General features: G+C 32.5%; 1 protein-coding gene across 1 annotated transcript; it reads right to left on the bottom strand.

Moving 5' to 3' along the window:
- Positions 1 to 1014: 1014 nt before the first annotated feature.
- LOC113512285 (uncharacterized) lies at positions 1015 to 15066 on the bottom strand. The gene is made up of 2 exons (XM_026896070.3): positions 14777 to 15066; positions 1015 to 1870 (listed from the first exon to the last, which is right to left on the bottom strand). Exons 1-2 carry the CDS (start codon positions 14966 to 14968, stop codon positions 1730 to 1732), a joined length of 333 nt encoding a protein of 110 aa, XP_026751871.1. The 5' UTR covers positions 14969 to 15066; the 3' UTR covers positions 1015 to 1729.
- Between the last annotated feature and the right edge of the window lie 698 nt (positions 15067 to 15764).

Here is a 15764-nt window from a genome sequence, read left to right as displayed (position 1 = left end):
TTGAAAAAGAAACTATGTCTACAAGAGACGTTTTTATTATTAATTATATAGAAAACAAAGAGTTTTCTGTCAATTATCAAATGTTGCAGACTAAAAGTAGGTACACTGTCAGGGATTGTCCCAGAGATCACACAGATAATGAGCTGGGCACAATGAATATTTCCTGTTGACGCAATCTCTTAACTGTCAGCGTTCACTCTAGAGTTCTATTTTTCCTTTTAACGTTTTTATTGAATTCTCTACATACTGCCTTAATTTAGGCTTTCCATATGGCTTGAAAAAGGACGAAGTGCTTAATTCGCTTGTATTTTTTAAAATAAGTTACGGTATATATGTATATATTTGATATATTAGTTTTATTAAAATTGAAAAAGCACAACGTGCAGTTCTTGAAGTGATACTCAACAAACTACAACCTTTTCCGTGGGTGTCGTAAGAGGCGATTAGGGGAGGGCGAGGAATGGGCAGCAGCGTCCCTCTTAGAACATCTCTAAAAGCCTAACTGCGGTTGCCAACCTGCCTGCCAAGCGTGGCGACTGAAATAACAAATATGAAGTTACAATGGAATAGAAGTATTACTTCCACCAAGTGGTTGAAGTACCGTTGTATATGCTGTTACACATAAATTCACACACATACACACACACACGAATACATGCATCTTCCTTTCTACAACGTACATATGTAATAAGTACATTATACAACCATAATTATTTTACATTATGTTCCCTTTGTTACTTTTTTATTTCTATAAAAAAATAGATCTTTTTGAGTTAAATGATAAAATTATACAAGAATCAAATGGCAATAAACATGTACTATGTAATTAGTTACTCATCGATTACTACGAAACAAACCTGCGAGCCTAGTGTAGTAATTACTGATAACTGAATTGTGTACCCACATGTTTGTTTGAATAAAGTTATTATTATTAATCAACTATCACGTTTTAGGTATGGTCGAAATTGTAGTTATTTCTTTTATGAAAAAAATTATAAATTAGAATATACTTAATCACTTTTCTCTTTGAAACATTTAATAATAAACATATATTGAAGAATACACAGAAATAGCTTTTAATATCCTTTGGTATATTTTATGAAATAATATATTTACAGTTATTAATAACGCAAGTATTATTTATTAATATAATTACTGTCAATATTGATATTTAATTAGGTACATACAATATTCTATGAATGTTGTATTGTTTTATAATGAGATTCACAAATAATTTTATTGTTCAAAACTTAACAGATTATTATGAATAATTGAATTTGTTTTATTTTATGTTATAATTTTTATCTATATTCTTGTTATTATATTTCGGCTTACATAAATCTGTAATAGGTACATCTACTTTAATAATTTACATTTTTAAGTTCTATTTTCACAGAAGGATATGATAAAAATTGTTAAAATAAATTTTAATTTGATCTTTAGAAAATTTATATTAAACAATGAATAATTTTGTCGACAAAGTGACATTATGGTATATTTCGAGTCCATTATATTAAAACCAGCGACATTATTAGAAAATTATTTAACGGTGATATCACCTGTGTTATAGACTATTCAGGATGGTTACGTAAGTTAAAATGACATAGCCAGAACATGCTTCATACATTTCTTTGCATTATTGATTGCGCTTGTATATTTAATAACACGACCGCAGGCGAATCACTCAGGAAAGAATTTTCAATATATGTCACAAAATAAATATTGTATGTTAGACATATATTTCCACTTGATAGTTGAGGCCGGATCCACGGTCGCTCTTGAATCTGAGGTTTACGTAAGAGAAGCCCACGCCGCCGGCGGTTATACTGGCAATCGCATCAGTGTGGTCTAAATCTCTTGCAATAACGCCCTGAAATTGTAAATTCACAACATTAATGTTTACTAATATTATAGTTATGTGAAAGGAATTTTTTTTTTATAACACAGGGTAAACCAGCACGCGGCTTGTTATTTTTGGTTCTATAATGGCTCAATCGTTATGAATTATGGTACACATGTAGTATTTGGAAGGAAGTATATACTAAATTTTATATACATACATTTCTCAAAAACTGTGTTTGTTTTAAAATAGTTTAATTTTTTTTATAATATCTACATACCATTTTACAAGCTTTAATATAATCGAATTTAATATATAGTGTCATTCGTCGCTTCAAAATAACATTATAATTAGAAAACTAGGGAATTATATCTTTTTAATATTTTCATTTATACGTCAATAATTATGCAGTATAAAAAATGTATCTAGAATCTACAAATAAAGCTCTTTCATATGATACTACACTTGAACTAGGAGTATTATTTTAAGATTTTGAGTACTTAGTAAAATTAAAATATTTTTCAATGATTTCTTTTGCAATATATGTGAGATAATTATATCTAAAACTATTATAAATTAGAAATAGTATCTATAGTTGTTGAGATAAAGCGCTGTTACCGAGGTACAGATGGATAAATAGTTTAACTATAAAGTTTTCTTTGTATCATTTTGGCATTGAACCTTTAATAACATCGGCTCATTTAGCGAAGTACAAAAAAAAGTAGTTGTTTTCACTACCTGTATACGAAAATATACAGTGCAATTAAATAACTATCTCGGTGAATAATGAAGTCAGTTCAAATTTTTCTATTCAAAAGCAAAGACTAATATAGATGTCTATACTAGTCCTTGCTGTTTGTTGCTCGCTGTTTGTTTAGAATGTGCTAAATATTATTTTTTATTTACGCTAGTTATTTAGTTATACTTCGTACGAATTGGTTTAAAGTCCCATGTCTAAAGGACTTATTTTTATTTTATCATATGGTAGATAGAATATTTTTTTTATTTCTGATCTGAAACAAAATTCAAATATTTTTTTTATTATTAACAAAAATGCAAAGTTACAGGAATTATGTTACATTAGCATTCAGAAACCACGTAGGTTTATATTAATACCAAATACATTCAAATTATTTAAATTGTATTAAAATCGTGCAAGAAGTATCGTTTTAATTTACATTTGATGTTGCTAATAGTAATATTATCTCGAACATCGGTGGGTAGTTCGTTAATAAGTCGAGGAACTAGATAGTCAGCCGTACGCTCACCATAACAGTTACGCTAGATAATTGTTGCCCTAATAGATAAGTTGTAAATATAAGTATCAACAAACAGTTATTATCTATGCGTGTATGAGACACATACAACAGATAGATACAACAAGACAACAACAATAGGGCGTCTCGTTATTTTTGATGTGTACGCTAACAGAAATAAATCTATTGACTCATTTAGGGGAGCAGGACATGTCGGTATCTCGTGTTTTACATAGATTTGTAAGAAAATACACATATGATTTCAATACAACCGCCATAATTCTTTTTTGTGATACTAAAAAAACAAGAATGTTTCTTTATTTATATTTGTTTTAGATTCAGTATGGCCAGAGACTAGACTCTGTGTATTTTAATTACATACTATTATTTTTTATGAGATAAAAATTGAATAGTTACTCCACCTGTGCTACCGGTATTGGCTGGCAGGGTTGGTGTCCCGCTTTCATCCTCATCTATTATCCTCCATTGGTTAAAGGATGATAAGTGAAGATAAAAGTAGATCACTTGATTCATCGTGATGAATTCACAACGAATTAACCACCACGAAGACCTTCAGGGGGTATGGCATAGAAGTCGACTGAATAGAGTATATTATTAATAATAGTTATACATTAATTAGTAGTAATAGTAATACATTACTTACAATTCCATTCCCCCAAATACCTAGTATTTTACATATTATTGTCTTACGGTGTAGTTGGCAGCAACTAAACCATGGTATTTGTATAATATGTCTGGAAGAAGCTTTCATCCTACGTCTAACATAGATATTTGAATTTCTATGCAGTCTTTTAGGTATTTGTTAGTCAATTTCGAATAAATGGCTGAATCTGGCTCGATATAAAGTTATATGATAAAATTGTATTATTATCACATCTATCTCGCACATGTATTTTAATTTGTTAAAAAAAATAACTGACGGTAATCTCCCCGATAATGGTAAAATAATAATCAAACGTTATAAAGAAATAAGTGCTGTTATACAATCACACGTTATAAAAAATAAAACAATAAAGATCAGGGACACAATCCAGAAAATTAAGATCTGAATCAATGAATAAAAGTAGAATAAAAAAAAAATTGTAATAAACCATTTAAATTTGCCATTATAATTATTGTGGAAATAAGGATGTCTAATATTACTATAATTGTTTATATTACAATTTATAACAAGTTGTTGTATAGGTACTTCTATAAATACTAATCTAAATAACCGACTTGATTTTACATGTGATCTGACAACTTTTAGTTATGGAAGAACTACGTTGTAAGACTTGGTATTTTTTTGCATTTTGTTTTTGATGTGATCTCATTTTTTTGTAGGTCCTCCTATTTTTTCTCGGATAATATAGGTATACATCTTGTCCGTAAACTACAAGCACGATGCCATACTTGCACTTCTTTATTTAGAACTCTTTTGGAAATTGTTTACATAAAAAAGATATGTGTATGTAAGAACAGGATGAAAGCAAAAAGTACATGAAATAAGAATTGATTTTCTTTGTCAATCTTTTACAGGATCTGGTGTAAATACAGACAAATATAGAAGATATGTAGTTATGTTTGTAGGTAATATTACCTTAGGTAATATTATACGTTCCGATAAAAGGGTTATTGAAAAAGTATCTATTATTAAGTAACGTAAATATAATGCTTATTTAATTGTTAATTAATTGTTATTGATGTAGTAGCTACAGTTACAAAGTAGAGATATGCTTTGCGTTTAACGGACTTCAAGTTAATTATAACAATATTATTTGGACTATTATGTTACATATAATCAAAACTAGATTTTAACCGTAATTTTATCTATTTAGAACTTAGTTAAATTAGAATTTAATTAGATGATGCTATGCCGTTTTATTAATTTTCATCTAAATAGTTATGAAAACGTCTTCATCTAAATGCTAAATAATTAAATTTATAATTCAGGAATAAAAAAAGTATAAATAACCGGCATAAAATGTCTAAAAAAATCAATGAAGTGTTCTTTTTTAAACACTACTTTAAATATGTCTTTCTTTTTAACATTGTGAACACTTTAGATTTCCCTGGAGGGTGTCTGAGAATCACTTGTAATTCCATGTCAATTTTGTTTTCGCCTTGCTTTCGTCTGGTGGATTTGTTATAGATATACTATATCGTTGCTTATGGCGAAGTAGGATGTTTTTTTAAAGATGAAAATGGAATGGTAACTCTCCTCGCGCTCTTGGTATACGTTGGCAGGGTACTAGTGAGGGATGACAGATGATAATGAAGTCACGTTAGCTGGCCCATTTGTGATAAATCCACTCGGTATGATGATGATATTTAAAATGTTGACCTGACAGGGTCAATATTGATGGTAAGGAGGCCGGTCATTGTGAGTAGAAAGTATAAAGTATAGTTTTGCATCGAAACTGAAAACTACTTCGATTTTAGTCGAAAGTTTGTTATATAGATAGTTTATTAATAATATTATAGGTAAATTGTGTTTGCATATCAATTAATACGAAAGGACATGGATGGGTATTGCTATTTAATCCTAATAGAGATAGTCTTTGTACTATGAATACTAAGTAACTGATAGAGAGTTATTACTAAATACTAATAATTTTGTTTGTACATACGAGTGATGAATACGTATATAAAAAAAACTATTATAATCTGCAATAAAGCAATATAAGGCAATATAAATATATTTGTGAAAGTAAATGTATGTATTGTGTAGGAATTAAATGTATGGAATAGGAAGTCGATGTAGCGTTTTAAAAATTATTAAACAAAGATCTTATCTTTCCACGTAATTTCCACTTAACTCAATGCACTTCTTCCATCTGGTTTCCAACGCCTGTATGCCAGTCATAAAAAAAGTTTCTTTAAAGCCATCAAAAAAGTCACCCACCGCAGCTTCGACCTCCTCATTTAATGATGATGATAATTTTGACCTCCAAGGTGTCTTTTGAGGTTTGGGAATAAATGAAAGTCTGAAGGTGCCAAATCAGGGGAATAGGCGAGATGGGGTAGTAATTCAAAGCCACAATCACGAATTTGAGCCATAGATTAAACAGACGTGTGAACGCGTGCATTATCCTGATGGAACAACACTTTCTTGCTGAGTAATCCTGGCCTTTTCTCTTTGATTGTTTCACGCAAACGACGTAATAGGGTGCAGTAATAAGTCGAGTTTATAGTTTCACCTTTTGCAAGGTAGTTCACCATGATGACACCCTTAGCATCCCAAAAAACTGACGCCATCACCTCGCCAGCTGACAAAATTGCTTTGGCTTTTTTTGGAGTCGGTTCATCAGGTTTTTTCCACTGCTTGGATTGCTGTTTTGACTCTAGGGTGTAGTGGTGTACCCAGATTTCATCCATTGTCACAAATCTAGCTAAAAAATCTTGTGGATCAGCCTCAAACATTTCCAAACAGTCGCGAGAAATCGTGAGCCGTATTCGTTTTTGTTCAACTGAAAGAAATCTGGGTACACACCGCACAAAAACCTTAGAAAATTCAAGTTTATTGACTGTTATGTTTTGTGTTCATTCATACGAGATGCCAATAGTATCTGCAATCTCCGTGATGGTCAATCTCTGATTTGTCAATATCAGATCACAGATTTTCCCGATGTTTTTTTCAGTCGACGTTTGTCGGTAGACGTCGTAGGCCGGTCATCTTCAATACTTTCTCATCCGCGTTTAATTTCTGCAACCCACTTTTTCATAGTCGTATACGACGGAGCAGATTCCCCCAATGTTGTTGACATATCTTCGTGAATCTCTTTTGGAGGTAGTTTTTTTAAACAGGTATTTGATGACAGCACGTTACTTAATTTTCTCCATTCTTTAAAAACGCTGCACTTAGCCTCACAAAATCGAGTCTAATTTAAAAACAGATAATGCTATTGCGATTGAATTTTACAATGTGACAACTAGAGAGTAAGTAAATTGAATGAGGTCAGTTACATTAAAATAGTTAAAGTATTTATGTGTTAGGCCGCGAATATTTCGATCTATCCTCGTATATTGAAATTGATGGAAAATATTGAATAATTTACCCTATAAATAAATATATACTCATTCATGTAATGAGTATAATAATTCATATCTACATAATAATAATAAATAAAAAATATGCATGTTGATTATTGACATAACATTAAACAATATGTTGTTTAAAAAATAATAACGTAAGCACTAAAATGTTTTATGGCTATAAAACTGCGTAGTCAGCGTGTATTTCAATGTCAAAAAATTGTTATTAAATTTTATTGAAGGTTTATCTAAAGAAAATGTAAAAAAAATCTATAATCAAAGACTATATATATTAGTATTAAATTAAATAATTATCTGTTTGTTAATAAATAGTTTTAATGAAATTTATTTTGTCTCGATTTGTGAGGAAGATCGCTGGCTACTTTTTTTTTAATGTAATTGCAATATTTTTTTTCATACTAAAGATTATGTTTCATTTTTTTATATTTTCAATTATGTATATAAAGACATTAGAAAATAAACAGAAAATATTTCAAGACTGTTATTTTAATTGAACGTTTGAACTACGTAATAAATTTCTTAGTTCAGACCAACTTGGGAGCCATTTAATTTGTGATAATGATTATATGACCTGTATTATCACTTGGAATGACCTTTATATTCACTTTAAATGATAAAGTTAATCTCTGGTTACATTTATTTATTACGATGACAATTTATTATAATTTAATATAAATTTTGAATATATTTTATTAGAGTTAATTGACAACATTTTTATTTAGGTAAATATTATTTATTTTCTACAAAAATATTTTTCTAAACAGGTTTTCTGAATTATACTTATATACAAGATTCAAAACCTAGTCTTGAAAATTATAGTCTTTTACAAAGCAATTAAATATAATTTTATCTCATACGTACCTCATCATCATATTAGCCTTTAACTGTCTACTGATTAACATAGGCTTCCCCCATATACTGCCATAAGGAACGATCTCAAGGCATCATTATATATATATATATATATATATATATATATATATATATATATATATATATATATATATATATATATATATATATATATATATATTCACTTGAACCCCCCTGTTATTAATTTAAGGTCATTACTCCATCTAACGTACACTGCGTTTACCCGTATGAGATCGCCACTCAAGAAACTTTCTTCCCTATTGGTTATCAGTTCTTCGAGCTACATGACCAGCTCATTACCATTTCAGCTTGCTTATCCTTCGGGCTTTTCGGTTACTTTAGTTCTTCTGGCGAAATCCTTATTTCAGATTCTATCGCATACGCAGAGAGATTTCGACCATAGCCCTGTCTACAGCTCGTTGAGTAACTTAAAGCTTTTCTATACAAATAACCGTGTAAGCCTGTTTCAATTCTTTAGTTCATTACTAGCAAACGTACTAATTGAAGAATTTTGTCATCAAAATTTGAGGTATTTTGGATTAAAAGTTGTGGCGTAGTTTTCCGAACGCTGCTCAGCTGAGTTGGATACACATACTCGTCGACAACTTCGAGCGCAGTGTTCTCAGTATTAATCGGTATAGGTGTGAAATGGACATATGATTTTAGTTTTATCCATGTTGATCTTAAGATCTGTCTGTTGTTTCTTAACTTATTTTATACTATTGATGACATTGAGTATAATATTTAAGTACTTCAAAGATTCCGCCATGATTTATCATTGGCAAATCGAAGGCGAGTGATACATTTACCATTGATATTTACATTATATCTTTTCCAGTCCAAAAGTTTGAAAACATCTTCCAAATCAGTTATGAAGAATTTTGGGGATATGACGTCACTCTGTATAAGATAATATAAGATATAAAATCTTTCTGTACTGGAATAGGTTTCCTATTCTGGTTTTATACTTGGATAGACATCGTAGCCTTATTATATATACACTTCAGCACTTCGATATACCTATAGTCAATACAATAGTACATATAGTATAATCTGGCATAGCTGGAGGGACTGTACAGCTCATGTTTCAACTAAATTAAAAGCTTTCTCATAGTCTACATATGTCAAACTTAGTAGTAGATTATACTCTTTAATCTTCTGTATAATCTGCTGTTGAGTATGTATGTTGTCTAGGGTGCCAAATCCCTTTCGGAAATCAGCTTGTTCGGGAGGCTGGAAGTAGTCAAATTTGCGCGTAAGACGATTGATTAGGACTCTCGAAAACAGTACGTAGATACGATAGAAGGAATAATACTCTCACTTATAATATCAGATGTGGCAGAAATAATATCACCAGTGTCAGTCTTCAATTTTGTTGTTGACTTTGCCTAATAGTCAAATCTCTGGCGAATACTTTGGAGCCATAGATATTGTTGCTCCATATCTAGCCACTATTTTTAATAAATGTATTGATAATGGCGTTTTTCCACATTTAATGAAATTTAGCAAATTAATCCCACTATTTAAATCAGGAGATAAATTTGAGCCAGGGAACTATAGACCTATATCTATTTTGCCAGTTCTAAGTAAGGTGTTTGAAAAGATAATGTTAAATCAAATGTTACATCACTTCAGGGTTAACGGACTGCTTCACAGTATATTTCACCGCCGGCAAGTCTACCACTGACGCAGGTGTTGCGCTAATGACACATATTTTCGAATCTTGGGAGAGGTCACAGGATGCACTCGGAGTTTTTTGTGACCTATCAAAGGCATTTGATTGTGTGGATCATAAAACGCTTTTGTACAAGCTCGAACATTATGGTATAAGAGATAATGATCTAAAATTAATGAGAACTTATTTAGAGGATAGGGTTCAAACTGTAGATATTGACGGTGTAAAATCTAAGGGAGCTAATATTAAGATGGGCGTTCCACAAGGGTCAATCTTAAATCTACATAAATGACCTTCCCTTTATGGTAGAGAAAATTGCAGATATAGTGCTGTTTGCGGATGATACTTCGTTAGTGTTTAAAATTGGACGTCAAAGTAATCAATTAGACGATGTAAATTGTGCTATGTCTGCAATATTAAATTGGTTTACATGTAATAACCTATTATTAAATTCCAGCAAAACAAAGTGTATAAAATTTACACTTCCTAATGTAAGACTAATAAATACACAGTTATTGCTTAATGACGAAATAGTAAATTTTGTTAATGATACAGTTTTTTTAGGTATAACAGTGGACTCGAAATTACAATGGGGGCCCCATATTTCAAAATTGGCCAGTAGACTCAGTTCTGCTGCATATGCAATTAGAAGAATTAGGCAATTAACAGACGTGGCGACGGCTAAACTTGTATATTTTAGTTATTTCCATAGCATAATGTCTTATGGCATACTGCTGTGGGGTAAAGCAGCCGATATAAATACTATATTTGTTTTACAAAAGAGAGCCATACGTTCTATTTATGGTATGGGTTCAAGAGAGTCATTACGTCAGTGCTTTAAAGACTCAAATATCCTCACAGTTACTTCACAATACATTTATGAAAATATTATGTATACACGGAAGAACTTAGCGAGTTTTAAAAAACTCAAAGACTGTACAAGTAGAAACTTACGCAATATAAATAAGCTTATTTTACCTAAATGCCGTCTGCACAAAATCAGTAATTCATTCTATGGTAATTGCATAAGATTTTATAATAAACTGCCGGAATCTGCATTAAATCTGACAGAGAGGCAATTCAAATCTTATATTAAACAATTTTTATGTAAGAAAGCCTATTACAGGATAGACGAATTCATAGATGACAACATATCAAGTAAATAATTAGTTTATTATCATACAACGTTATAATTTTTTTTTCTCATTGCTTTCTTGATTTAATTGATTAATTTTAGAAATATGAAAGCGTAGCGGTTTTTTGTATTAATTGCCGCATGCATTCTTATGTAAAATGTGAATACTATAACTATCAGATGGCAATTGTGAGTAGCTTTGACGTGGTCTAGTGTTTTGAGTAGTCATGCTCACTAAAATGTCCAGACTTGTGGCGGCGTGGTGGGCCGGGTCATTGGGCTCCCTAAAATATGGTCGAGCGCAGTGATGGCTGGCTCATCCGTCATACTCGTGAACGGGTGCTGCTTGTAGGGACTGGTCTGCTCTAATCACTATGACTGATTTCCTCTTATTAATTGTTTAACCAGTTGGTTATGTATTCAATTTTTTTTTCTTTTTGAGTATTTAATTGAATTAGTGCTAATTGGTGGTTTGTATTCACACAATTAAACTTAAAAATGTAAAATAATAATAAAATTATTTAAAAGAGCATCACGCAAGTTTCTTGCTCGTTCTTCTTGTGATGAGACAGCTTTCCGAACGAGCGGTAAATTAAAAAAAAATGTAATGACTTTTCAAAAGTGCTTCAATGTAAGTTTATTTGAATAAATGATTTCTATTCTATTCTATTCTATTCTATTCTTAATTCTGCTCTATTGCCTGTTCAATGTATGCAGTACTGGTATATGTCACGTCGTATACACTTGAAATTTTGCCTATTAAGATACGTATATTTTGGCGTAGACTTTGTAGACTTTTACCATTCGATGATAATTTCCGATTTTCAACTTGTTGATCATTGAGATATCATTGAACAACTGGCTTAGTCGTCATGATGAAGTTTGTTTCTTTTTTCGTGCATCCGTCGGGAGTAGCCCAGGTCCATTTACTACGTAATCGCTTTTAAAAGAAGGAGGTCATTAAAAAGAGTCCCTCTTTCTTTATGAAATTAGACAATTGCTGTTCCCTAGGATTTCATTGCTCGATATCAAAGTTCCCCATTCTCGCCCATCGTTTTACATTTTGATCAGTTTAGCGTTGAAGTCCCCTATAAATACTATGTATTGAGTATTAGAGGAATGTATCGTCATACATTACTTCTAATCATCTTAGGCGTGTATCACGGTCGGCGCATATACTTGTATAATTTTCAGCGAATACCTATTGGTAATACCGAGTTCCAGGTATACTACCCTTGCCGACACACTTTCGATCTTTAATATATTATTAACGAGGAACTAACCGACGGTAAATCCGATACCACCACGGGACGGGTGGTCGCCCTTCCGATCACAGAATTCTTAGTAATGCGGATTATCAGCCCCATTGCTAGCAATATACCCTATTAGGTCGACCTGCACGTGGTCCGTCCTAGAAACCATCGTGTTGAATTCCAATTCTATTCATCACGATGGGGTAACTTACTTGCCTTTTCATTCTCACTTATCGTGCCTCACTGGTGCTTCACCAGCGTATACTGTTAGCGCAAGCGGGGTTACCATCGCCCCCATTTGGTCCGGCGATCTAAATAGCGAGAACCAGGCGAAACTGCGACGCCCTCATCGGGCGATGGCCATTAGAGCCATCAGGGGGTACCGGACCGTGTCCGGCGAAGCGGCGTGCCTGGTCGCGGGATTCCCTCCCTGGGATCTCGAGGCCAAGGTACAGGCGGCCCTTTATCATTTGCGGGTGCATTGGCGTAATTGAGGTAGCCTCTCGACTATCAGGGAGGTGGGTGTGCGCAAACACCTCGAACAACGTCGCCTAGTAGAGGAGTGGCAAGAGAGACTGGTCCTACCCTGCGCCGGCGCCAGAACTGTGGAGGTGATTGGGTCCGTCCTTAAGGACTGGCTGAAGAGGCGCAGACGGGGTCCTATCACCTTCCGACTGACGCAGGTGCTTACCGGGCATGACTACTTCAGTAAGTACCTGCACACGGTGGCCAGGCGGGAGGAGGTGACATAGGCAAAGAAGGCAGGACCGAGGAGGAGGTCCTACTTCACCGCATTTGCCAGGGGCGGCAGCTGCAGGGGCAGCTGTCACCCCATCATCAACACGGCCCGGAGGAGGCACGCTGGGAACTGGGCATTAGGGGGGTTTTAACCGGTAAGAGTCTGGCAGTACCCATAAATCTCCCCCGAGGTATGTGGGTCTGCATGAGCATTTCCCCTGGACAAAAAAAAAAGGCGGGACTAGCATTTTAATATCATTAAAAAAGAATTTGTTATAACTCACTTCGCTGCGCTGAATGTATCAACACACTTCTTTAAAATGAGTTGCACACAGCGAAGTCCTGAGAAAAGTGAAAGGGGCTTAGGGTAAATTAGAATAATTTTTTGGACTTGACTTGACTAGTCTTTTTGGACACTAAAATATATGAATGAGTGTAAAAAAAACTAAGAGTAGAGGTAGAGCGAGGGATCTTTGTTTTAATACACGATGAAAAATATAGTACAATGATATAGGTTATTCTATGCGCCACAGGGTTATTATGAGATTTTGAATTTTGAGTTTCGACATGGGTATGTCGAAGGAAAATTTCGAGTAGAACTAGAGCAACGGACATCTTTTTTATTTGTCGCTTAGTTTTGGCGCATATCAAGGAATACAGTACAGCGATACGTGTTATCCTGTGTACCGCGGCGCAATTTTGAGTTAATTCAATAAGTCGGCTTAATAGGGTGCGCTTGACTTACAGAGTTGACGCAAGAAAAAAAGTTGAATCCCATATCTAGTTCGGTATGCTTTAACAGACCAATTACCAATGTCATAAATTTGAAATTTTGAACAATTTACATAATATTGGCCCATACATATCCCACTGGAAATAATTTAAAAAAAAATTCTTTGCCAGGGGGCCAAAAGGGGTACTCAAAATTTCAAAATTGACTTACTAGTCTAAGTTAGATATGATTTGTACATTTTAGATATGATTTTTATGCTGACATATTAAATGACAGATTAGAAATAAAAGCAAAATCAAATACAGTAATTTCGTAATTTTATCTTTGAATGTTTGAAATATTTAATTGTCTACTAAACACAATTTATTTCATTAAGCTAGCATTCTTATTATCCGAGATTTATAGGTTTTTTTAAGCAACCGGGATTCAATGTTCTCGAGTGTAGTTTTTTTTATGATTCTATCATTTATAAGGAATGCAATTTTAGCCAAAAAAAAGGCAAGAATCTCAGTTGTTGCTTTTTCAAAAAGTTGAATTATATAAATTATAAATTTGTGTTAACACAAACTACTAAGTAGTATCAGGTCATTAAGATATAATTTAAGATATAATTTGAAAACATTAATAAAATAAATCGGTCGCAGTAAACAGAGAAGAGTAGTCCCTACAGAAAGCACACGTTCACCAGTATAATGGATGAGCCAGCCATCATTGCGCTCAACTATATTTTAGGGAACTCAATAATTCGACCCACTACGCCACTCTTTATCTGGACATTTTAGTAAGCATAATGTTACTCAAGGGACTCATGTTATAGGTATATGGAAATAATTTCATACTACATAACAGTTACAGTATTCAAACATTACACAATAAAGATGCATGTGGTAATTAATAATAAAACCAAAACGCAATCTTAATTTGACAATTCTGATAGTAACATAATAATATATGTTACAAATAATATATATTTTATACGAAATCCTTGGTGTATGGGTTCAACTCTCATCTAACCGGTATTATTGTACATTATTATTCGACACTAGGTGTCTCCTGAATTTTTATTAAATAAAGAACTCAAATTATCAATTTATTTATTGTTCTCATATTAGGTACTTTTCGTATTTTATTATTTTTAAATAATGATAAGCAAATTTCCATTTAACAGTAAAATTATATCTATCAATAAAAACGCAAGAAATTTAATTTTAGTTTACCTTTATAATTTGTTGTCCGGCATCGGAATAGAATTCTTCCTTGACCCTCTTCTTAAGTGGAATAGCATTGTACTCGACCTTCTGTTGCCAGATAAGTCTATTGTTGTAACTTGTACCCACTATAAGATCTTTGCATTCTATAATACAAATTAACGACAAAAAGCAAATAAGGAGCACTGCGTCGGTTTTCATTTTTACAAGTAACTTTATTGCGTATATCGTATTGTGTATAATGCTCACGGAACAATGAACGGCAACTGACTGGACTGCTTACTTCGTCACACGCGAGTTAAAACTTGTTTACCTCTATGTATGACTAACCGGAAAAAACTTGTTCTCGTGTGTATATAGGGTAAAAATCTATTCTATAAAGTACTTACGCGGTTTTTGAATATTGTTTGAATAGTCAATTAAAAGTCATGATTCGCTCAAGAGACCTTGAGGCCAAAGGAAAATACGAGCAGCTGTCGACATTCTGTCCTTTCCTTAAAGTGGCCTTTGGGTCATATGTTGTTCCAATTTATGTATAAGACGTTATGTTATTTTCGTTACATTATTTTTTCGTATTGTATTCTTTTGTGATGTTTGTTGTAAGCTAAAGGATAATTAAATATATATTGTATACATTTGGGAAATGTATTAATTTCTTCATAACTAGATATTTCTGTAAGTTGACTAAAATGTGAGAAAAATGAGATATATCTAGGACTACTTACTTAGTTGTAAATAGAATATTTTTATTATGATAGCAAAATTATCAATCTACCTGATTTTGTATATGTATCTAGTTAATCTCTATTTTAAATTAAATAGAATGTATCAGAAAAATATAAATAATATTTTATTATTTATTATTATTATATTTACACGTTAAGGAAGCTTAACAGTTTCCCAATTCGCTCCCTTAGGAATAATAATAGATAAATACCAAATAATTTCAAGTGTCCAATAATTTATTGAAGAAAAATCAATACCTCTGATATTGCAG

Source organism: Galleria mellonella, unplaced genomic scaffold (assembly GCF_026898425.1).
Source record: "Galleria mellonella isolate WM207_F2 unplaced genomic scaffold, CSIRO_AGI_GalMel_v1 utg64, whole genome shotgun sequence".
NCBI classification, from domain to species: Eukaryota; Metazoa; Arthropoda; class Insecta; order Lepidoptera; family Pyralidae; genus Galleria; species Galleria mellonella.
Note: the sequence above shows the minus strand (reverse complement) of the source record. Positions and strands in the feature narration are given on the sequence as shown.

What these genes read in the sequence shown, in the direction of transcription:
- LOC113512285 (XM_026896070.3), bottom strand. Translation starts at nt 14,968, where the DNA reads ATGAAAACCGACGCAGTGCTCCTTATTTGCTTTTTGTCGTTAATTTGT. An exon ending in CCGGACAACAAATTATAAAG is followed by an intron (nt 1,871 to 14,776) that starts GTAAACTAAAAT and finishes TTACAATTTCAG; the next exon opens with GGCGTTATTGCAAGAGATTT.